This window comes from Monopterus albus, unplaced genomic scaffold (assembly GCF_001952655.1).
Source record: "Monopterus albus unplaced genomic scaffold, M_albus_1.0 scaffold84.1, whole genome shotgun sequence".
NCBI lineage: Eukaryota > Metazoa > Chordata > Actinopteri > Synbranchiformes > Synbranchidae > Monopterus > Monopterus albus.
In genome coordinates, this window is record NW_018127964.1 from 464,067 (window position 1) to 488,718 (window position 24,652).

General features: G+C 41.8%; 1 protein-coding gene across 7 annotated transcripts; it reads right to left on the minus strand.

The window, feature by feature from the left end:
- Window positions 1–4,488: 4,488 nt before the first annotated feature.
- Window positions 4,489–24,276, minus strand: tmem245 (transmembrane protein 245). Of its 7 annotated transcripts, none has more exons than XM_020607154.1 (20): window positions 23,722–24,276; window positions 23,411–23,614; window positions 21,914–22,031; window positions 20,209–20,304; window positions 18,607–18,714; window positions 17,891–18,085; window positions 17,627–17,796; window positions 15,653–15,676; window positions 13,747–13,851; window positions 13,574–13,656; window positions 13,406–13,496; window positions 13,198–13,296; window positions 12,415–12,546; window positions 11,985–12,107; window positions 11,595–11,740; window positions 11,391–11,491; window positions 11,112–11,286; window positions 9,593–9,787; window positions 9,442–9,502; window positions 4,489–7,098 (listed from the first exon to the last, which is right to left on the minus strand). In XM_020607154.1, the coding sequence occupies exons 1-19, from the start codon at window positions 24,211–24,213 to the stop codon at window positions 9,454–9,456; spliced, it is 2,706 nt and encodes a 901-aa protein (XP_020462810.1). In that variant the 5' UTR covers window positions 24,214–24,276; the 3' UTR covers window positions 4,489–7,098; window positions 9,442–9,453. The 7 variants fall into 7 exon arrangements, with proteins under 7 accessions (XP_020462810.1, XP_020462811.1, XP_020462814.1 ...); XM_020607155.1 differs by having other exon boundaries at window positions 4,489–7,083; window positions 9,427–9,502; XM_020607157.1 differs by lacking the exon at window positions 4,489–7,098 and having other exon boundaries at window positions 7,173–9,502; window positions 23,722–23,924; window positions 23,998–24,085.
- Window positions 24,277–24,652: the final 376 nt, after the last annotated feature.

Below are 24,652 nucleotides of genomic sequence, written 5' to 3' on the forward strand. Positions count from 1 at the left end.
TCCACACTGAGCTGATCCAAATGTAGAAAATAAAGGTGAACACGTTTACAGAGGAGGAGGAGCATATTGATTTCTGCCTCATTTATCTGCACACACACACACGTAAAACACACGTTCTCCTCAGAAACAGTGCACAAAGGTCACTGTCTAACTCATGTAGGAAGGTATGTTATCTTCACAACAATATAAGTATATATCCCAAATGATACAGATTTTTTTTTGTTTTATTTTTGTAAAAACATTTGACAGTTTAAAAACAAACCATCAATGTATGTATGGTAATATTCTAGGCTTTTCATAATCAGTGTAAACAACGGAGGATTGTTACTGTAGAAAAGAAAACGAACGTTATGTTTACATGCAGTCTTTCTCACCAAAAGGCACTTTGTTTATGCATTTCCTTCCCAATAAATCTGAAAACCAGATGTTTTATTCCCCCTATGTTTGGGCATTTATATATTTCTCCAGCTGTCAGCTGCATTGTGCTAATGTGCATCCTCGTGAGTGTGCACTGTACAAACTAAATGGGACACTCTTGTAAAAATGTTGATCCATTAACTACTAGGGCTAAAACAAAAAAAACAAACACTTAAAGCTGCAGTATGCAGTTTAAGGTAGCACTAGTTTGAAATCAATCCGCTTGGCTCCACCCAGTGCTCCCTCTCCCTGATCCACTATGCTCTACTACAACGCTCTGCCCAGCTCATCAGATATTTGTTGTGAAATTACAATAAATGAGGATGCAACAAAACTTACTATTTAACCAGAAGTGAAAATCTCTGATTGGTTAGAGAGGTCAATCCCACTTGTAACCTTTTAGAAGCTAATGTCTCTTCACTGCTGCCAGTGCTGTTCAAAAAGTCTGGGTCACAGGAGGCTTTGATAGCACCTCTCCACATTGAGACAAGTTTTGGAGCAGATTTCTAAAACAAAAATATTTGAAAAAGTTACATACTGTAGATCCAGTTATTTGACCTTGATTGAATTTTTTTTTTTTTTTTTTTTTTGCATCAAATGCTTTTTCCAAGGCTGAAAATGAACTGTTGAGCTCAATCTTTAAGCCAACATGAACACGTTCTAAAAGTTCCCTGAATAATGCAAAGGTCTGAGCAGCTACAACTCTGTCACAGCTGAGCGAACCTTGATCTGTGATTCAGTCAGGAGCTCCAGAACAAACAAGTAAGTGTACTCTGAGTGTTTTCTCTGTTCTCTTTCTTTATGTAAGCTTCATGACATGTACTGAGCAGATGTCAGTGCTCTCTAGTGGAACTATGTAGTGACAACACTGGCACTTCTACATTACCTCAGACATAATTTTGATATTTCTGTGCTGATGTCTTGTGAACTATAACGGATGATTTACCAACTAATATATCATCTGGCTGTTGAGCCAGGTGCCCTGCTGCATGAAGAATTCAGTTTTTAAAAGAAATGGGACAAGTATTACTAAGTGGCAGATGCATGAATGATCATTAATCTCTTGTCTCCTCACAGTGAGCACGTTGCTGTAGGAGACATCAAGTCAAGGCAGAAACAAGATAAGTGTTGCAGGGAAATGAGACTTTCTCTGTGCTTTTAATAAACATGGCAGAGCAGTGTAAAGGTGATAGTCGGCCCATGTTTTGTGGAGAGTAGATTATTCAAACTCCTTGACTTCATCTGTTGAATTATACATTAGTCTGGATTAGACCCAGCGAGAGCCATCAGGAAGACACATTAGACAGTGTTTTGGATAAAGATCTTTAATATTACATGTTGCTGTCTCCACATTTGTTTTCTGAAAGCATTACCTGCAGAGTAAATCACATATTGGGATGTTTTAATACCAACATAGTTGCTCGTGACAGATTTTTTTTCTGTTTTTAAGAAATTTTTAAAAAATGGATTAAAAATTAGTAACTGAAATCTCTTATCTTCAGATCCTTTGCTGTGCTGCATGCTCAGGTGCTTCCTGTCTGCTTTAATTATCCTTGTGGCAAGTTGAAGTGATAGGACATAATTTAGACCTGCTCCAGGCTTCACATGCCCCGAGACTTGGCTCAGCCAAAGCTCAGACTTAAAGCCCAGAGAACATCTGTGGAGAGACCAGAAGATCAGTTCACAGATGTTTCCCATCCAGGCAAAGAATGGAATAAACTGTTGATGTGCAGGTGTTCAAAGTTTGTAGAGAGTACTGAGTTCAAGTACTAGGTTAATGCTCTGCATGTTCTAGTAAATGAGATTTTAGTTTTTGTTTTTAATACAAGTTTCCAAAAACATATTTTCACTGTCATTATGAGGTACTGAGTGTAGATTAATAGGTAAAAGTAGTAATTTTATGAATTTCCAATTAAATGTCTAACAAAGTGTGCAGAATACTTTGTCATGCTGCTATCTATCAGTCTCCAAAGAGCACCGCTTTGCCATTCAGTGGTCAGCAAGGCAGAGGACTCGCTGTAGATGCCAAACTGTAAATCTGCAGTGTGAATTTGATTGTTCTCTTTGCTGTCTTGCAGTCCACGGTGAAGGTTAATATGCTTCTACTAGAAGACACCACACTCTCTTCCTCTGTGCAAAAGAAAGAAGTGATTCTGCCCCGTTGAGGAGATTTAGAGCTGCATGAGCTCAGGAAGACTTCACCGTGGTTTATGAGCTGTAGATTTCAGTGGGACTATGTGGAGTCTTTGATCTGAAGGGATGGATCAAAGCCAAGTCCGACTGCAGCCCGGAGAAAGACTCCAAGAAAAGACAGAATATTGAAGTGAGTTCAGAGGAACACAGTGAATTTATAAACTTGGAATGTTTGCCCATCAAATTTATTTTAGTGTTTTATTGATACTTATTTGTCAAATCAGCCTTTTATTTGATCATTAAGGGACTGCAGTCCCATTGGTTTAGATCCATCTTTATGGCCTGGTGCATTGTTTTCTCACAAGGGAATAAAGTTAAATTGTAGACAATGTTACAAGTTTCATTAAGACAATGTGCAAAATAACTGATAATTATGTTATGTTTAGCTTTTTCAGAACTAAATTAGGATCTTGTATTTATGAAATCTGGATCTTGGGTCTTTTTCTTTTGTGTGTGTGTGTGAATGCAGTGTGCCTCTATAAATGGAACTGAAGCTGAGGTGCGTAAAAATGTTATTTTCTGCTCCATTTCATGTCGAGGTAAGTCTCCCTCTTACTAACAATAAAATCTCCCCTGTGTGTTTTTACAGATCATCAGTGTATGAACTCACCTGGGGGGGGGGCATGGTTCATTCAGCTCTCGGGTAGGATGCTCGTATTTTCTGTGCTTCCACACCTCACTTTGCTACAAACTCAACACTTCATGTTGTTAAATGTATTTGTTTTAACTTGTATTGAATACATCGTGGTCAGTGTGGCCATCAACAACAAGTAACTGCAGCTTCACAGAGCAATGGTCAGTGTGGCCATCAACAAGTAACTGCAGCTTCACAGAGCATCTCCTTAAAGACATTATACATACGTGACACACACCTGCTCCTGTTTCTTCTACAGCACAACATCAAATTTGTTGTCTTGTATTTGGCACAGACACAGTTTATAGATCAAATAGATGTCAATTGAAAATATTTTAATCTATGCAAAGTTGCTGGAATATTAATTTTTAACTACTCTAATATCACAAGCTTAAGAGCGGCAACCAAAGTAATTTGAGTATTAGTAATAGTAATATAATCCTGTGGTCAGTGTGTGGATTAGTTTTACTGGAGACTTGAAAGATGCTTGGCCTCACCGGCAGCCACATTAGGTTTTCATGGATTTGCTATTTATTCTATCCATCTGTCGAGAGCCTTGCTGACACATTGACAATCTGTAAAGCCTTCACAGAACAGATTCCACCGTATGATTCAACTCACACAAACAGAGGGAGGTTTTAAGTTCGCCAGGGAGAGTAAGATTATCAAAGGCTGCTCTTTCTTGGTTGGCGCTCTGCTTTATATTCACACAGTTCAACATAGCTGCTCGGTGCACCTCCGTCCTCTACTGCAGGCTGCTAAAAGGCAGACTCCAGCTCCACAGCAACATCTTTAGTGTTTTCACAGAGTGACACTTAGATAAACAAACCCTCTTCAATGAGTAGTCACTTAACTCAGACAATCAACATTTGTGATAGTTTTACTATTTTCAAAGCAAAAATGCAAATCTGTTCCAGCTTCTTAAATGTGTGGATGAAGTATGTTACTTTTGTCATTTTGACACTGAACTGGTGAAAAGTAACGAAGCATGTTTCCTCCAGTGCTTTAGGACAGTTTAGATTTATTTTTAGAAACTTTTTACTTTTGTTTTACTAATAAATTAAATTACTCTAGACATCTATATTTTACTTCTACACTTTGCAACATATAATCAACAACTAGTTGATTATAATAAACCAGACAGCACTCGGAGTACAAACCTCTGCCAAGGCAGCTCACTGTCCCCATAATGCCATTACACCGAAATGAGAGTTTGAGCCTCATAATATGTTTGTATGACCATGAAATCTACCTCTAGTATCTAAAATCACATTCATATCACTGTTACTTTGAACATTATTCCATAAAAACTATTTCAGTAATGGCGGTTTTCTTCAGGATCTAGCTCATTAACTTTTGAAGGTGTCAAATCTGTTGACATCCTACTGAGTCAGCAGGGTTTCAGCTAGAATTGGATCTTAGTTGCAAGTTTGTAGCATCGTTCGTTGTTTCACAGTAGATTATTTGGGATCACCACATCTGGAATATTACAGTACTTGGATCCAGATCATACTTTGTGGTTGATCTTATGCAGATGTTATCATGCAGTTTTTGTCAATGATAGGCATCGTGTAAAAGGTGGGAGCAAAAGTATTTAAACTGGTCCTATATCACAATGTTAAGAAGCCTTTAAAAAATTCCTGGATCCAGATCAGCACCAAAATCTAATGGGTTGTTCTGTGGGCCATAATGTCACCAAAATCCGTTCATTAACTTTTTGAGTTGTGCTGTGAACAAATGCCAATAAAAACATTGCTTCCTTGGCGACAGAGTACTTTTACTGTATTTCACAAATGTACATCTGAAACATTGCAGAATTGGAAATTCAATACGTAATCAGACAAAACGAGCTCTGAGAAATTGTGAATCATTTTTAATATTTCTTAAAATTTTATAGATCAAACATTTGATAGATGAATAAAAACAAACAATGAAAACAGTCATTAGGTGCTACGAATGAGGTACCCAGCAAAGCCACTGCAATTCAAACGATGTTTGTCAGTGCATATCTGGTAATTAAAAAATAGTATGTTAACGAAAGAGTGAAAAACGCTGCTTGTTCCAACCCAGAACGCATCACCATCCCCCGACAGCTAACACAGTAGCCATGAATGATCAAAGTGTCATATATAAATACACAATTCATGTGCACAGCTCATTTATTAAAGCTTCAAGTGATGTAAACTACTTCGTACTCTCCTTTCAGAAAAGTGCTCTGACTGTATGAAGTGGACAAATGCAAGAGTGGAAGAGGTGAGTAGAAATTATACATGAGGCCCGTTGTGTGGGTGAAAATCAGTCGTACAAAAAGTGCTCACAAAAGTCAACAACTTGTCAAGGTCTTCTGGGTGTAAACATGCTTCAGTACTGACAGATCAGCTCAGCATGCTGACAATGAAAATCTTGGTTGCATCAGTGCATTCAGTTTGTTTAAAAAGAAAAAACACACTTAAAATTGAAAAACAATTTAAATAATGTAAAAACCAGAACCCCCAGTAATCCTCTGGTCTCAGACTAAACCCCCTGAAAGCAGGTTGTCTAATCTGACCCACTAAAGTAGTCATCATCATCAGCCTAAGCCTGCAGCCATAAAAAAAAAAAAGCTGTGACATTTGCTATGGCTCAACCACACAGACAATTAAAAAAGTGAAACAATGGTAACAAAGCCTGGTCCAGGAGAGAAGGGGTGTATGCATTTGTTAAAGCTGAGATCTAGTGCTGTGAACTCAGCTATTATCGCTGAAATGTGAATGAAACATTCAACTTTAAAACAATAACTCCATCTTTTGAGCCAGGCGTGGCTGCATCTGTGTCGGTTCATCTCGACACAAACCAATGGAAGTACATCTCCACCAAAATGAACCAGGGCTCACGAACCACATTTTGAGTGCTGCATTTGCAACTCAGTATTTGTGCATGTGCAGGTACATAATGTAAACACATAACCAGGTCTGAGAGCGTAATCTCAACTTTTTGTGCCCTTTCACTTTGCAAAGCAGAATTTGAGAGTGCACAGGCACGGATTTGCAAACTGAATAGTGCTCAAAACTCCCCAGTGGAGAAATCTGCGAGCGCAGACTTAGAAACATGTGAACACATGGCAGGATTGCGCTCTCTGATTCTGCTCTTACAAATTTTGTGCCTGTGTGCTCTGAAATGCCGAGTTGCAAAGTAAATGGTAAATGGACTGTATTTATATAGCGCTTTTATGCACTGGCCAAAGCGCTTTACAGAGAGAGATTATACACCATTCACACACCGATGACGACAAGGCTGCCACACAACAGCGCTAGTCAGCAAAGCTCAAAATTTGGTTAGAGCGCCCTCAAACATCTGGGCAGGGATTTACTTCCACATAAACCAGCCTTTACTTGAGCCTCCACTGAATAGAGAGGTAGGGAGTACAAATACTGCACAACCACATACTGTAACTGGGACACAGCCGGGATGCACAAGGTGGAAATCGGGGCCTTTGTAGATAAAAACCATTTTAAAATTCACAACCGCAATAATTTGAGCAATTTCGCAATGTTACAAAATCAACTTGGGCCCTAAGTTCTGAAAGATGTTCGGATTAGCATCAACATCTCTGGCATTTATAATCATAATACCCAATGTGATATCATTGGTCCATGTTTGGGATAAGGGCGTACACTCACTCTTGTCATTTCAGGGTCCTGAATGAGAGCGGGTGGTAGGCAGGTACCGTAGGCAGGCGACATCACATTATTAGCCATTACACCGCCATCTCTTCTTGGTCAGGGCTCATGCCTGTAGAGCTGGGTGGCGTAGGGAGGAGCTCTTCCCCTGAGGAATTGGCCAATAGGAATCCAGACAATGTTCCAAAGGAACACCCCCTCTTGCTTTCTCAGATGTGTTATCATGCAATTTTTGTCAATGATAGGCATCGCGTATAAAGTTGGAATCAAAAGTATTTAAACTAGCCCTATATATCACAATGTTAAGAAACCTTTAAAAAATTCCTGGATCCAGATCAGCACCAAAATCTAATGGGTTGTTCTGTGGGCCATAATGTCACCAAAATCCGTTCATTAACTTTTTGAGTTGTGCTGTGAACAAATGCCAATAAAAACATTGCTTCCTTGGCGACAGAGTACTTTTACTGTATTTCACAAATGTACATCTGAAACATTGCAGAATTGGAAATTCAATACGTAATCAGACAAAACGAGCTCTGAGAAATTGTGAATCATTTTTAATATTTCTTAAAATTTTATAGATCAAACATTTGATAGATGAATAAAAACAAACAATGAAAACAGTCATTAGGTGCTACGAATGAGGTACCCAGCAAAGCCACTGCAATTCAAACGATGTTTGTCAGTGCATATCTGGTAATTAAAAAATAGTATGTTAACGAAAGAGTGAAAAACGCTGCTTGTTCCAACCCAGAACGCATCACCATCCCCCGACAGCTAACACAGTAGCCATGAATGATCAAAGTGTCATATATAAATACACAATTCATGTGCACAGCTCATTTATTAAAGCTTCAAGTGATGTAAACTACTTCGTACTCTCCTTTCAGAAAAGTGCTCTGACTGTATGAAGTGGACAAATGCAAGAGTGGAAGAGGTGAGTAGAAATTATACATGAGGCCCGTTGTGTGGGTGAAAATCAGTCGTACAAAAAGTGCTCACAAAAGTCAACAACTTGTCAAGGTCTTCTGGGTGTAAACATGCTTCAGTACTGACAGATCAGCTCAGCATGCTGACAATGAAAATCTTGGTTGCATCAGTGCATTCAGTTTGTTTAAAAAGAAAAAACACACTTAAAATTGAAAAACAATTTAAATAATGTAAAAACCAGAACCCCCAGTAATCCTCTGGTCTCAGACTAAACCCCCTGAAAGCAGGTTGTCTAATCTGACCCACTAAAGTAGTCATCATCATCAGCCTAAGCCTGCAGCCATAAAAAAAAAAAAGCTGTGACATTTGCTATGGCTCAACCACACAGACAATTAAAAAAGTGAAACAATGGTAACAAAGCCTGGTCCAGGAGAGAAGGGGTGTATGCATTTGTTAAAGCTGAGATCTAGTGCTGTGAACTCAGCTACTATCGCTGAAATGTGAATGAAACATTCAACTTTAAAACAATAACTCCATCTTTTGAGCCAGGCGTGGCTGCATCTGTGTCGGTTCATCTCGACACAAACCAATGGAAGTACATCTCCACCAAAATGAACCAGGGCTCACGAACCACATTTTGAGTGCTGCATTTGCAACTCAGTATTTGTGCATGTGCAGGTACATAATGTAAACACATAACCAGGTCTGAGAGCGTAATCTCAACTTTTTGTGCCCTTTCACTTTGCAAAGCAGAATTTGAGAGTGCACAGGCACGGATTTGCAAACTGAATAGTGCTCAAAACTCCCCAGTGGAGAAATCTGCGAGCGCAGACTTAGAAACATGTGAACACATGGCAGGATTGCGCTCTCTGATTCTGCTCTTACAAATTTTGTGCCTGTGTGCTCTGAAATGCCGAGTTGCAAAGTAAATGGTAAATGGACTGTATTTATATAGCGCTTTTATGCACTGGCCAAAGCGCTTTACAGAGAGAGATTATACACCATTCACACACCGATGACGACAAGGCTGCCACACAACAGCGCTAGTCAGCAAAGCTCAAAATTTGGTTAGAGCGCCCTCAAACATCTGGGCAGGGATTTACTTCCACATAAACCAGCCTTTACTTGAGCCTCCACTGAATAGAGAGGTAGGGAGTACAAATACTGCACAACCACATACTGTAACTGGGACACAGCCGGGATGCACAAGGTGGAAATCGGGGCCTTTGTAGATAAAAACCATTTTAAAATTCACAACCGCAATAATTTGAGCAATTTCGCAATGTTACAAAATCAACTTGGGCCCTAAGTTCTGAAAGATGTTCGGATTAGCATCAACATCTCTGGCATTTATAATCATAATACCCAATGTGATATCATTGGTCCATGTTTGGGATAAGGGCGTACACTCACTCTTGTCATTTCAGGGTCCTGAATGAGAGCGGGTGGTAGGCAGGTACCGTAGGCAGGCGACATCACATTATTAGCCATTACACCGCCATCTCTTCTTGGTCAGGGCTCATGCCTGTAGAGCTGGGTGGCGTAGGGAGGAGCTCTTCCCCTGAGGAATTGGCCAATAGGAATCCAGACAATGTTCCAAAGGAACACCCCCTCTTGCTTTCACTCATTGGTCTTCTTCAGGACAGAGGGGGTGGATTCTGTGAAGGTCCTGACAGAGACAGACAAGAGGACCACTGATGGTAAGGTTGCACTGTTCTTAAAATCTGAACTGATGTCTGCATGTATTTGAGGTGTTTACCTCAGGGGGTGGGGAGACCAGAGTGTCTGCACTGGTGTCTGCGCTGCAGAGCTGGGGCTCATCAGCATGGCACTGTAGATGTTGGCTGCCACCACCAAAATGCAGAGCAGGATGGGCCCAATGATGGCCCCCTCCAGACCGAGGTAGTATGCTCCACCTGCCACCGCCAACCCTGTCAGATACGGGTGTCCACCCCTGAGACACAGAGACTAATGTGTTAGACACAAAGGCATAGCTACAGGACTATAGCTAGATATATATCAACACACTGAATGTACTGTAGTTAAAGAAAACCAAGGATCTCTAATCATTCCTGTTGTCCATACTGGCTGTGTAGGGATCCCTGCATAGCATGTCCACAATCCTCATTTTGTACAAAGATGGAAAATTGTAGTTCATCAACAGCAAATATGAGGCCTCACAGGTCTGAGTGAGTCAAATCAAGTGGGTATCTTCCAGAATCTCAGTATCAAGTCTTGGTATCAAATTTAGCTAAGTGTCTGTGCTAAGCCAACAACAATCAAAGTGTCTATATATCTAAACAGAGGGATACATTCTGGTTATCTATATAAGCTTCTTGCCCAGAACATTCCCATTTCTTACAGTGTAGACACAGTGTGGCCAGTACAGACAAGAGGAACAATCACAGTGAGCAGCATGACTCTTCCAGTATATCTATGGCATGTTCACTGGTGTATTACGCTAGCTCAAAAAAAAAACGAAAAACCCTGAAACTTGGAGTGTAACTTGTATATATTCTACAAGGCACAAACTCCAGATGTTTTTAAACTTTGACAACTTTCTCTGCTGGTGTTTTCAAGGAACCCTCAGCACCATCCAGTCCCTTCTAGAGGAGAGAGCTCTACTCAGCTTCCTGAGGTTTCTTCACATTATTTGTTAAATAAAATTACTAAAATTACATTTGACTATGTGAATGTGTGATTTTGACTGTACTTTAATGTACAATTATGAATTCACTAGGTTAACATATACAAACTACCAGTATGGTTAAAAAACCTGCAGTTAAAAATGAGCAAACTTACAAAACTAGATTTTTAGGGAGCATGAAATGGACAACTACCACCATTACACCCCTACACTGCAACTGCATTGGTTAATCACACATGACAGTGCAAGTCTCTGAGAACTGTCACGACATAAAGCACCATCGCCACTGCAAAGCCAGTGCTGACTTGTGTCCCTTTACCCTGAGCTTACTCCTTAAGCAGCACAACAGGAAACGGTTCCATGAGCAGCTGCAGTCTGGCTTGTTTTCATTATTTCCATCTCCAGCAGCTGTTTATGAAACTGACTGAGGCAAAAGGAGGCACTGTTTATAGACTTCATCAACAGTACGGCTTCCATTCGAAGCCATTTTAGGGTAGAACCAAGGCTTGTGTGTTACACAACAGTCACAGGTGGTTTGTTGAAATTTATTGGAAAAATGTTGTAGTGCTGCACGGAGAAGTTGAAGTAACACACACAAGCTGGTAACCAGTGTCACACATTCAGTACATACCCGGAGATATCGGAGTAGATGGCTGTGTCTACAAAATATGTCGGAAGCAGATGGCAAACCAGCAGCAGCACAGCCTTGACACTTTCGCCCTGCACCAACCACAGGTCACACACTGCTGGCACCGCTGCCCAGTAGGTCCCCAGGAAGGGCACCGCTCCCAGGATGGCAGCCAGAGCTTCAGGCCATGAGAGAAGGAACCAAAGAGTGAGAAAATAGGGACTGTAGCTTGGCAGGTACTGTAACGCGACAGCACGATCTGCTGTGAACACGCTGACTCACCAGAAGGAATGAAGACAATGTTGATGCCAAAGATGGTGTGAGTGAGCCAAGTGTAGAGGCCGTAGAAGCCCGCCATTTTCAGAGAGGCGTCAAACACTCCTCTTCAAAACAGAAACACAAACGAGGTCAAAATAATTTTCAAACGTAGTTGTAGATTCTTAGCTTTTGTTAACACACATACGACAACTTGGTGCATGTGCCTACCTGATGGCCTCTTCTACAGACTGGCCTATGATATTGGAGGAAGGTCCAGGCTGGGAGAGGGGAGTCAGGCTGATCACCCATTTTACAGGCTTGTAGTATTCACCACTGGAGCTCAGCAGGTAAAAGAGAGTGGTCAGGAAGATCACCTGCATACACACAGGAATCACCATTATGAGCAATATGCATTTCATTCATTCACACACTCAAGAGGAACGTGTTCAAGAAGAGCCAAGCAAAAACAAAACAAGCTGGAACTGCAGGTTTTAACACATCAGATAAACAAGGCTGAGCCAAAGCTGAACAGGGAGTGTCTTTTTTATGATGAAACAAACCGAGCCCACCCCGTGTAATTTTGTGCTAGATAATTGACAGCGGTCAGTATTTTTATACCAGACTCAGAGCAAAGTTGAGCAGAGCCGTGCCACTGTGGAACAAGACGGTAAAGAGCGTGGTCGTCGTGGAGATGAGGAGGCCAACATTTCTACTCATTACAACCCACAGTGACTCCAAAATCTAAAAGACAACAAGGCAACAATAAACTTGTCAGACGTACACCTCTATTACAGTTATAAATACATCATACAGCTTATGACCTGCAGTTATTACACCCACTGTGGGTAAAAGCAACACAGCCCTCCAACTTATTTCATTAAAATTTATTCACAAATACTCTGAAATTGTTTTGTTTGTACCAAAAATTCTAAGGATGAAGCATTCACCTTGGGGCTTCAGCCAAAGTTTTTTTCTAATGAAATGCCTGTAATATGTGATGATGGACTGACAGTTCTATAAAAGGAAGATGTGCAAATCTTATACTTACAGACAGTAATGTCTCTATATTCTCCTGTAGAAATGAGGCGATGTCCTTCCAGTCCAGAATGTCCACTAGCCAGCTGTTCTGTCTCTGAACCATCATCTTGTGACCACGATGGCGTCCAGAATAGGTCATGTTCTGGAACATACATAGAATATTGTGACGTTTGACCTTTTAACTCACTGTAAACTTCTGTCCTCAACATCAAAAAGTTAAAGATGCATTAGTGAATTTCTTTTTCACTAGTGTTCTGCGGTCCACTGGTCCATGAAGCCATTGCAGGTGGTCCCTGGCCATGCATTCAATAATCAGTTTATTGTTGAAGCACATTTTCCTCTATCATTATCATCTCCCTTTTTTAACTTTTGTGTGAAGCACTTTGTGCTACATAAATAAACTTTACTTACTATTAATTAATGCTTGTAAATAATTTGTGCAATATATACAATTTTAAAACGGTGCCCATCCAGTCTATCCACCACACAACAGTGGTTCTCAGGTTGTTTCTTAATCACAGTGGTGGTCCCTGGGTCACAATCGGTTAAAAGCCCCTGCGCTACAGGGTCTAGTGAAACTCAAAACAGACTGACATCTTGTTTCCTAGCAACACTGTTGACGTTGACGTGACAGTCCAAAATGGGGCCAACAAGCACTAACGTTACACAAGCAGTGTCATGGTGGGGAATAGTGTAGTGAGGGACACCATGCCCCATCCAATGTTAACTTTATATAACATCATGTGAAATCTTAGTTAATGCACCATGGACTGGCCTGACCTTTTTATACTACCTTCACAAACCAAGAGTGGTACAGGCGGTCCCAAAGCTCCAAAACCTGTTTCTCAATCACAGCCGTGTGGTTCACCTTGTCTCCTAACATCTTATGCAGCTGCAAACAAAGAAAAAGAAGAAAGATTGGTTGTATAAAGTATTCTGTTTCTGCCGTCATTTTCCCCATATTTCATATAAGAGGAATCAGTGCCAATTATTTTTCCCACCTTCTGTGTTATCCATTCCCTCCCATGCTGATAGACGTTAGTAGCGGCTGAATTCAGAGCCTTCTGGACCACACGAGCCTCAGGCAGCCAACTAGAGAGAAACAGGTGAGAAGTTACAACTCCAAATGAAAGAGACAGATTATCAACAAAAAGAGTGGACTGTCATACTTGGCCCATTCTGGATGGTTAGACACCGTCTCATTGATGAGGTTACTGGTTACCTCGATGATGTGAGCGCTTTCATGATGAACCTAGACAGATAAAAGTTGCTCTGTTACCAGGACAACATCAGTACCACCGAAATACAGCAAAGCGACTCAAAGGAACAAATAATACAATACCATAGCAGTGAGCAGCAGAGCCATGAGCAGTGTCCCTGTGACTAGGAGGAAGATGATGAAGATGCTGATGATTTTATCCAGAGATCGCTCCAGCCATACAATCATCTGCACACAGGACAAACAGGCAGATGACAGTATAGATACAGAGTCAGTGTTGTTCCTTAAAGTTTAAAACATACAGTGATCAGACACATGGAGAAACCTGTGTCTTTCCCATGTGAACAGGTCATCTGGGCTTTACAGGCAGCTGTAGGGTATGATACAGGGTATTTAGGGTATGATACCCATCAGTCATTCAATGTGTACTAGTCTATTCCTAAGCAAGGTGCTGCAGTTCTTAACTCAGGTTTCTCAATGCTCCAAAACTGAATCACCAGCCAATTTATAATAAGTTTAATCCCCATTTATGTTAATGTCACAAAAGCCATGAATTAAAATCAAGTTACTGGAGTCAGTGACGCTTCAGTGGTTTTTCATTATATAGATGATGACAGGATACAGAGGTTAATTTTTCAGGCCGATGTTGAACTTTTTTTTACCATCTAAAAAAATGTAGCCTTGCGTGGCCGATTGACTGATGTAGATTAAATCCAGTACAGAAAAAGTTAACAAAAAATGGAAACACCATATCCACCACTTAGTGCAACACTAACATTTCCAATGGGCCACAGTGTCAGAGCAGCAGTTACAAACCACTTTTTTTATGTGGCATGAGGAAAATCTTGGAAATCATGAGCACATACATCTTGTAACATTATCAACTAGGCAATCAGAAATTCTCTCTCTGAATCGACACACTTCATAAATCGGCCTTCATGTTTCCAAATCTAGTGCACAAGAACAACTAGTGTAAAGCAAAACACTAGAAAAATCAGAAGAAAGGTCTGATGAGTCACCTTTCACCCTTTTCCTTGGCTGTTTTAATACTGTGGTGAATCTGCAAGTCATCCTGCACAAGCGATAAGGTCAAATGCCTGCAATGACCACACTGCTGAAACAGCCATGTAACACTACGAGGGCCTGTTATGCCACCATTCAAGATGGGCTTCGTGTCAAATGTTCACCATGCCTATCCCGAAGGTTCAAGCTCTAAACTTAACTGAACCTTTTCAGGACCAGCTTGTCCTTTACTTGTCTGCAAATACTCTGAGAAGACCAAAACCAACAATGTGCTCAGTCCATTATTCATGTCTGTGGCACATGTACATTTTTAAAAACAGGTCTCACTATGTCCTCACACAGCTGTGCACTGTAGATTTAGCAAACACATCATTTGTCACTAAAACTGGAGATTCATGCTGCAAAAAAAGTCAAGCCCCATGAGAGGACCACAGAGAGAAGTAAAGAACTAAAGATAATAGCCCAGGTTTTTTTAACCAGTGCTTCGTATTAACAAACCGGTGTTTCCATTGTTTTGTCAATGCCCAGCTCCTCTTCCACCCATAAAAGCCTGAATGATTCTTTCTGCAAGACAATGGGCAGTGTTCCTCCTACATCTCTGTCAAAAACTTTAAAGTCCAGCTTCTTCATCAACTATTTTCAGAAACGCTCTGCCTGACCTGTCAGCATCAGCCATCTCTCCATGCAGCTCAGACACTCTCAAGCCAAACCTGCCAGTAAGGCCACAGCAGAGAAGGTACAGATGGGGCTGAGGGACGTCAGAGTCCCCCCTCCCCGACCGTAGCCTTCTGTCAAAATAAAAGCAGGAAGCGGAAGAGCAGCAAGAGGACAGACGGGATGAGCGGGTGATGACAGTGGATGGGTAAAGTGCCAGTCCGAGCTACTAAACAGATGTGCACATGCCTCCATACACACCCACACAGGTTCTCTCTTTTTCCTTGTTCTCTCATATACAAACACTCTGTCAGTCTCTCTCCTTCAGCACTCTGCTCCTCTGTATTATTACCTGCTTGTTAAGCCAATGCCAGAGCTTGGAGAAGAGACAAAGAGACATTGGGAAGATTATTATTAGAAAGACCTGTGCAGCAGTCATCACATGTACCCGTGCGACAAGAACGCAACCTCTGTTTGGGTACAGGCAGTGAGGGATCAAGAGGTGGCAGGCAGGGTGTAACTACAGGCCGTACAGTGGGATGGAAATCAGCAGGATTACAAACACAGAGTTGCTGGTATCAGAGAATACTATAGTAGTTTGCCCTTTAATAACAATATTAAATTTTTTTTTATATAAAAATAACCTTTAAACACAACATGGACATACTGTCACCCTTAGAAATTTGTAATGGGGCTACCTCACCATTTCCTTCAGCAGACATTATAATTTATTTGGAGTCGTGTTTCTGCCCACCTGATGAATGTAAATCCAATATTCAATCTCTCCCTAACTCTGTTTCTGTCTTTACCCACTGCTGAGGTAATATTTGGCCGTTTAGCAGCTAAAGGTTTAGTGCTATGTTCACCTGCTAGGCGCTGACGGTGTCTGTCTGCAGTTTGGAGCTTTTTCCATGAAAACATCTGCCTGCTGCTCCCAGGAATCACACAAATAAGAGCAGTGAAACTGGGCAAAAATAACAAACTGGCAGCCTGAAACTCAAATCGAAGCAAAGCAAAGACTCAAGACAATCCATTTGCTGAGGGGAGTCTGGAGATCATTTTTGTGGGTTTGTGAGTACGAGTGATACATTTCACTTTACACAGTAATTTTCATTAAAACATTTATTATTGCAGCTTTAATATTGGTTTTGACCAAATCTGTATCTGAAACAAAGTATAAGCATGGACATATTGTACTAATCCCAGTGGAAATAAATAAACCAAAATCTAGCAGATCTTAAATACATTTCAACTTTGAACATTTTGTGCTGATATTTCCTGTGGATCAGCAAAATCTGAATGAATTTATGCAACAGGCAGGAGATTAAAACAAACACACGATGTTCTTCTCCACCCTTGCTAAGCTGTCATGAGGGACATATATATATATATATACATATAAAATAAACATAACTGCTTTTATCACTATAAATGTGCACAAAAATTCATACATGCATCTATAACTGACAGGCTTAATTACTACAAGGCTATTTTCGCAGGTGTTCATGTTACATTAATAAGATGACTGCAGTTAACCCTGTATTCTGCTGCTAGGCTGGTGACTCTCCCTGTACCTTTCTGCAGCCTGGCTCTGGAGCTCTATGGTTCTGACGAGCAGTCACCAGCCACATAGACCTGATCAGTGTTTGATTGATTGTTGTGTCTTGTTGCTTTTCTTCTTTTATCTCTCCTCTATTCACTCACCCCAACCGGTTGAGGCAGAAGGCCGCCCACCAAGAGCCGGGGTCTGTCGGAGGTTTCTTCCGTTAAAGGGAGTTTTTCCTCCCCACTGTCGCCAAGTGCTTGCTCAAGGGGGATTTGTTGAATTTATTTCTATAATAATAATAATAGTATTAGGAGCTTCTTTGTTTAACTTAATTATATGTGAAGCACTTTGAACTACTTGTATGTATGAATTGTGCTAAAAATTGAAATGATTAACTGACTGAATAAACAACGGATCTATCCGTCATGACCTTGTCATGACATCCAAGTCTATTTGTCCAGAATCCTTTCTTCAACATAATTTACACTAGAAGCAATATTTAACACCCCTAAAACAGGGAGAAATTATTTGAATATTTTTCCAGAATCCTTAATAGTCCAAGTGTAACCTGTTTGCCTAACCTTCAACAGTTGCTGATCAGACAACCCTGATAGCTGCTGAGGGCTTTAAATGTGGATAGTGACAAATTCACTATAAGAACACTAACAGATGTACCTCTGTAACAGAAAGCATGCGTGCCTGAATGAGGAAGTGTGAACTCAAAGATAAAGGACATAAGAACAGCAGCTGCACCAGCAATACCTGAAGCCGAGGCATTACCTTGGTATCAATACGAAGCAGGAACTGAGTCAAGCCTTTGATTGGTCCAGGCAGCAGGGCCTCCTCTCGCTCACGTCCAAATATCTCCAACATTGCCCACCACGAGGCGAGAGTCCGCTCTGCAAAGCTCTTTAGGCCAAAGCGAACCACCAGCTTCTTCAACACCCACACTAAAGCATCAATGCAACATGTGCCTTAGTATAATATAAGTAGAAGAATGTCAACGTGTCTGTACATTCATATATTTGTTTACACATGTGTTACCAGCCACAGGGATAGGCAGCAGTTGTAGGATCCATAGGTTGAGCCAGATCTGAACCAGGACTATGGCCCAGAGCAGCATAATAAAGTAGATATCACTGGCTCTGTGGGAGCGTCTCTCTTTCTGGAAGAGGCCACCTGGTAACGAACGAGAGAACCCAGGGGTGGCAGGAAGCGGGCCCACAGACTGCACACCATCTTGGGATAAGAGGGAGGTGACAAGGCAAGCATAAAAGAGGAAAGAAAGTGCAAAGCAATAAGAACTGGTGTTAATCACTGTACCAAGAACTAACCACTAAATGCTGAAGCCAAAGCAGAAGTGGCTTCATCTGAAGTTCCTCTAATGGCTGTTAGAAGCTGAGTCCAAGATGACTGTGCAGAATAAAAAAATCTATTTCTCTATTAAAACAATTACCGGGGTCTCAATAGTTAATCTGACTTCTTCTGTAAATCTCTGTGGTGATTTTAAGATTAATGTCCATTAAAGTGATATGAACACTTACAGACCAGTAGGTATTAGGCCCTGCTTGCTCGATCAGTCATGGTGGTTACTGACTAAACATGAATCAGCACCAAGCCTTCCTCCATCCTGCCTATTATCTCACTCCAGTAAGTGAGGAAACCAACTCTAGGGCCACAGAGAGCCTGCAGCCTATGAACTGCAGCTGGAATAAAGGCTTCTGTAACACACTGAGCCAGGTAAAGGTAAGCTGTCTTACCTGTGGCATCGTCTTGACTGGGCTCACTTTTCAGCTGAAGGTTGCTACAGGAGATTGCCATGTAAATTGTATTAGCAGCAAATGACAACACCTGCCCTGACAGCTCTCCTGGGGAGGTGAAGAGAGACAGAGGATTAACAGGGACACACATAACAGCTCAGGGTGTAAAGGCAAAGGCCAGATATAATGTAATCTAAATGCTGGCTGAGATTGAGGGCCAGAGATAAGAAATTATGGAAATAATCTGTTGATCATAGTTAATCATTATTATTTATAATCTTATTTGACTTCTAAAACAATAGGAACAACAACAACTTAGGAAATACACATTCATTTTCTTGCATTCTCATATCTTAGTGCAACACAGGTAGCTTAGCTTAGCATAAAGACTGGAAACAGTGTGGAGGAGCTAGCCGAGCTCTGTTCAAAGGTAACAAACTCCCACTACTGCACCAGCACCTCTAATGTTCATGAACTGAGATGATACGTATTGTACACAGATGGCTGCCTCAGTTATGTGCTCCCATGTGCTTTTGTTGTTGTCGTTCTTGTCTTTCTTGTCATGTTTCTGCAACCCTTCTTGGATTACTTTTACTCAAAACAGTAGAGATGACAGTGGACTTCAGGAAGAACCCCACCCCCACACCATACTCAGCAGCACTGTATCAGCAGTAGAGTCCTTCAAGTTCCTGGGCTCCACTATCTCCCAGGACCTGAAGTGGATGTCCAACATCAGGACCAAGAAGGCACAGCAGAGGATGTACTTCCTGCACCAGCTCAAGAAGTTCAACCCAGGACCTGCTGAATCATCAAGTCTGTTCTCTGCTTATCCATCACTGTCTGGTTTGGTTCAGCAACCAAACAGGACAGGAACAGACTCTAGCAGACAGTCAGGACTTCAGAAAGAATCATGGGAGCCAGCCTGCCCTCCATGAAGGACCTGTACACCCCCAGCCTGCCCTCCATGAAGGACCTGTACACCCCCAGCCTGCCCTCCATGAAGGACCTGTACGCCCCCAGCCTGCCCTCCATGGAGGACCTGTACACCTCACAGGTCAAAAGGAGGGCAGAGAAGATTTCTGCAGACCCCTCACACCCTGGACACAAACTGTTTGAACTCCTCCCCTCTGGACATAGCTACAGGCCACTGTACGCCAAGACAACCAGACACAAGGACGGTTTCATCCCCCAGGTCATCACATTGATGAACACTTAACCCAAGTTTATATGTATAACAAAATACAGCAACCACCACAGTGCAATAACCTATAGACAATCACTGTACACACATAATAGCTCTTTTTAACTGGTATATGTGAACATAGATTTATCAACATATTGTTGATTTTTGTCTTCTTGTTTTTACTTGTTATTCAGTCTTTTACTCTGTTTTTATTGTATTTTATTTGGTGCACATTGGGGGCCACTAAACTGGAGTGAAATTCCTTTGACTGTAAAGATTATGATTGATTGATTGATCCATACAGAAACATTTACTTGTACTCTTAGGATTATAGTTACTGTATGAATGGACAGTTATTGGGGAATAAAGGCCTCTTACTGTGGTAAAATGTGAACATGTGTGTGTCCATAAACCCTCACCTCTGCCAGGAACAGGTGGTTTCTCTTGAGAGCCCACAAAGAGGAGTATAACCACAACCACAAATATGGGCACTCTCCACGAGCCGGTCAGAGACACTACAGACAAATATAGAGACACGGGTGAGATCATTGTGCTCTTTCTCTTTTCTTTTGTGAAGAACCCTGCTGCTCTTAAGCTGTAACATTACTCTGTCGACATTACTCTGTCGACATTACTAGTATGGCCAAATTTTCCCAGCAACCCTCTTCCTTTCTCTTCACTTGAGCAGAACTTCTTAATAGCTCTCAGTCACTTTCAACTTTTCATACTTCAAGGTCAAAACCTTTTTCGGCACGCCTTGTGTGTGCTAAATATACTTATGACCAGTGCTGTGAAAGTTCACACTTACCAAGAGCTAGATCAAAGTTCAGTTCACAGACATTACAAGGTACTGGTTCACATTCATATAACCCACCAGAGGATTCTGATCATGGATGTACTGATTCTCATTATTAGCTCCACACTAGTCTTTGATGGAGCCAGACAATTTTCAACCCTTGCTGGTGAGCAAATAGTTAAAGATCATACCAAAGAAAAGAAGCACACTTCAGTTGCTGTTTTGTATCATACAGTACTGACAGAACAATTAGCCAATTTTTCAACATGTAGCTAAACATACCAGTCAACGACACGTCCACAACTGCTGCTGTGCCATGTTTCAAACTTCACCGTGATTGACAGCTACCGACACTTAATGATAACAAGCAGCCTGCCAAATGTTTACAACAGACCAGCCATAACTATGACCACCCACTCAGGCCTGTCTCATCTTAAACAAGGTGATTTTTACTCCTCTGCCTCTGTGAATCAGCATCCACATTATTAAATCCAAGGTGGATCATTCCATATGATACACCTGACATTCCCTTGTTGTCCTGGTGTTCTGGATCCGTCCATCCATGTATCCTGACTTTAAAAGGAGTGTCCAGTAACGTTATTTTAAAATTCAGTGGGTCAGAAAATTGAGTCAAAGTGTGCTGACCTAAAATTGGCTCACAGGTCAGATGGCTCAGTCTCTTATCTAGGTGTTTTAGGAAAATCTTAACTGGCAGTCAAGTCAAATGCCGTGACTCATGGCCGACAATGATGACTAATAAGGACACAAAAACACCGTTCATCTAGTCCCAGTAATGTTTATTTCTTAAACTTAACAAACACTGAGATGTTTCTGGCCTCTAGTGAAAACTCCTGCCCCTTTAGTTTACAATAGTCACTACTCCTGAAGCTGCTAATGCTAAAATATTTCCTGTTGCTGCTCCTTCACATTAAAAGCATTACATTTTCAAAACTAGGAATGCCTATTATTGTGAGGCAGTGACAGGAAATGTAATCTGCCACCGACATGAGCTGGACTCTTGTTTGGAGAAGGAAAACGCTCCACAATGTTGAACTGCGAGATGGGCAATGACTCAGGATATTAGCAATATTAAAAAGCAAAACCACCCTGCTGTGAGCAAAACTCACATTCACGTTATCAAGTTGTTCAATACTTCAGTCCCTTGCCTTTGAAAGGAACAGTCACTGGCACAATTCTCTGAAGCTTATTTAGTAGGTTTATTGTGATAAAATGTTCCCTGGGGCAAAGAGGGAGTGTACCTAAAAGTATGAAATGATAACCAACATGTCTGAGCAGGCTCTTGAGCTCCACCACCTCTCACCACTCACCAGTGTAAAAGAGCAAGATGGACCACACTGGAAGAGCCAGGGCCCTCAGGTAGCACTCAATCTGGGGACTCCACATGAAACAAACAGCCAACACGTAGCCAAACACAACAGTGCATACCTGTCCAGAAGGAACCAAGAGACAGAATGGTACAAGAATAAAAAAAACTTTAGGAGGCTGTGATGGGCATTTTATTGATTAATCAAAAACAAACTGCTGATTAATCAATAATGAAAAGAATGGGTAGTCGCAGCCTAATATAATGCATAACAGCAGAACACAGGTCACTGTATTGAACATCATCTTGTATGGAACTTTGCTTACATTTGCCATATGATGAATCATGATATATCAATATCAGTAACATGTTCTTATAATATTCCTGGCCAACCAGAGCTATGAAGAGACTGTCAATAGGGTCAGCAGCTCAATTAATATCACTGTCTCTAGATTAAAGAGTCAGCTGCTGCCTCTAAATGTCGTTCATGTGAGTAACATGATAGATCAATATTTTCCTAATCTTTTTCCTCAGCTCCTATACATTTCAAAAACATGAAGTGAACCAATGACTGCAGCAAACAACAGTAAAAGCCTAATAACAGTATGCTTCAGTTTGTAATCAGGTGGATCCACTCCACACAAAGACATCTTTCTTTGTAATTTAATACAGTGTCTGGCTTCCAATTTATAGTCAAGGCCCCTGCGTCAGTCTACATCTGCATTTAGAGAAAGGACGGGTGGTCTGAGGTGGAACATTTAATGCAATTTGTATCTAGTCAGAGCAAGACCAGGCTGAGGCCCCCTGGAGCTGTTCTGGAATAATAAAGTATTGATCGATCAGGCAGTTGATGTGCAGGAAATTAGATCGAGTCACGCACAAATTTAGGCATATATTCTAAGAAAACAGCTTTCTGTATTGAGGTTAACTGAATGAACCCTTATTAGATATGTTGAAATAAATGCAATACATTCTGCAGCTGCAATCAGCCTGCAGTGCTTTTAATCCGGTATCAGTGACAAATACCATTCAGTTTCCAAACACAAAGGTTTCCATATTAAATTGGTTGTTATAAACAACCTACAGTTCAAAACCAAAAGATATTCAATTCATAGACAACAAAAGAAATCAAGATATTCACACTGGAGATGCTGAAACAATGAACTTTGGGTATTTTTACTTTTAAAAAAGCTTTAATGATACGGGCCACAAAATGTAGCTTATTCATTCGAGCTCTGTATTTGTTTTTGTTTTGCATGTTTGAAGATAAATTAAATAATAAATCGGTATATAAAGCATGTATGTGATTTTGTATCTATACATTTTCTGTATAGATGCAACATAAACAGTGGGGGAAATGTCGCCTCTGGGCTGCAGCCCTGTCTAGGACGACCGAGCTGACCTCACCCACCCAGTGGTACTGACAGTGGCTGACACAGAGGCCTTTGTCACCATTACTAGGGAGGGTGTTGAAACCAGTTGCCAATGTCCATTCACTCACCCACACAGCGTGGAAACAGTCCAGCGTGGCCCCGATGATCCCACAGACGTGCCCGATGATCACCTGCATGCCGATGACGCTCCAGAAAAGGTACAGGAAGTAAACCAGCGGCGCCCCGGCCCCGATCGCTAGCAGCAGTGTGAGCCTCGCCAGCAGCAGCCTGCCCATCGCCTCCACCCCGTAGTTCACACACCACACTGGTACCAGCAGCGTCACCACCACGATGGGCGTTCCGCTAGCAGCAGTGTGAGCCTCGCCAGCAGCAGCCTGCCCATCGCCTCCACCCCGTAGTTCACACACCACACTGGTACCAGCAGCGTCCCCACCACGATGGGCGTCCCGGTGTCCTGCAGGCCGCTGAGCCACGAGCGGCCGATCCGGGCCAGGGAGTATTTGAAGGGGTGGAGGAAGGTGCCGCAGAGCACTGCCCACAGCAGCGGGCGGAGGAAGGCCTCCAGGATGAAGTAGACCAGGACAGCTGCCCCACAGCAGATAGCCACAAAGATCATCGCCCCTGTGTTGTAGAAGGCCTGTTTTATGTTTTTATCAAACTTGAGGGAAGAGGGATGGGTTAGCAGCTGGCTCACCATCCCGACGGCCGGTTGGACGCTATCGGAGAAAGAAACAGAATGAGGCCGGTCAGTGTGAGGGCTCTCCGCTGATGAGGCGGCGGCAGGATCCGACGCCGTGTCCTCCTCGTCTGCCATGTTACCAGCTCCCGCCTCAGAATTCCCTAGCAATGAACCCACGCGCGAGGAAGGAAAACATGCGATGCCGTACAACGACACGCCCCAGGGCACCATGGGCAATGAAGTTCAAATGGGAAATAAACACTTTCTGTATTTTATTCTTCATTGAAAGGTGCTAACAAGTGAGGAGAGTGTGCAGAGAAGATGGAAGGAGTATTTTGAGGAACTGATGAGGAAAATGAGAGGGAAAGAAGGGGGGAAGAGGTGAATATTGTAGAGCAGGAAGTAGCAAAGATTAGAAAGGATGAGGTGAGGAAGGCTCTGAGGAGAATGAAGAGTGGAAAGGCTGTTGGTCCAGATGACATACCTGTAGAGGTGTGGAAGTGTCTAGGAGAGACAGCAGTGGAGTTTCTATCTAGTTTGTTCAACAGGATTTTAGAGAGTGAGAAGATGCCCGAGGAATGGAGGAGAAGTGTACTAGTGCCGATCTTTAAGAACAAGGGTGATGTGCAGAGTTGTAGCAACTACAGAGGTATAAAGTTGATGAGCCACA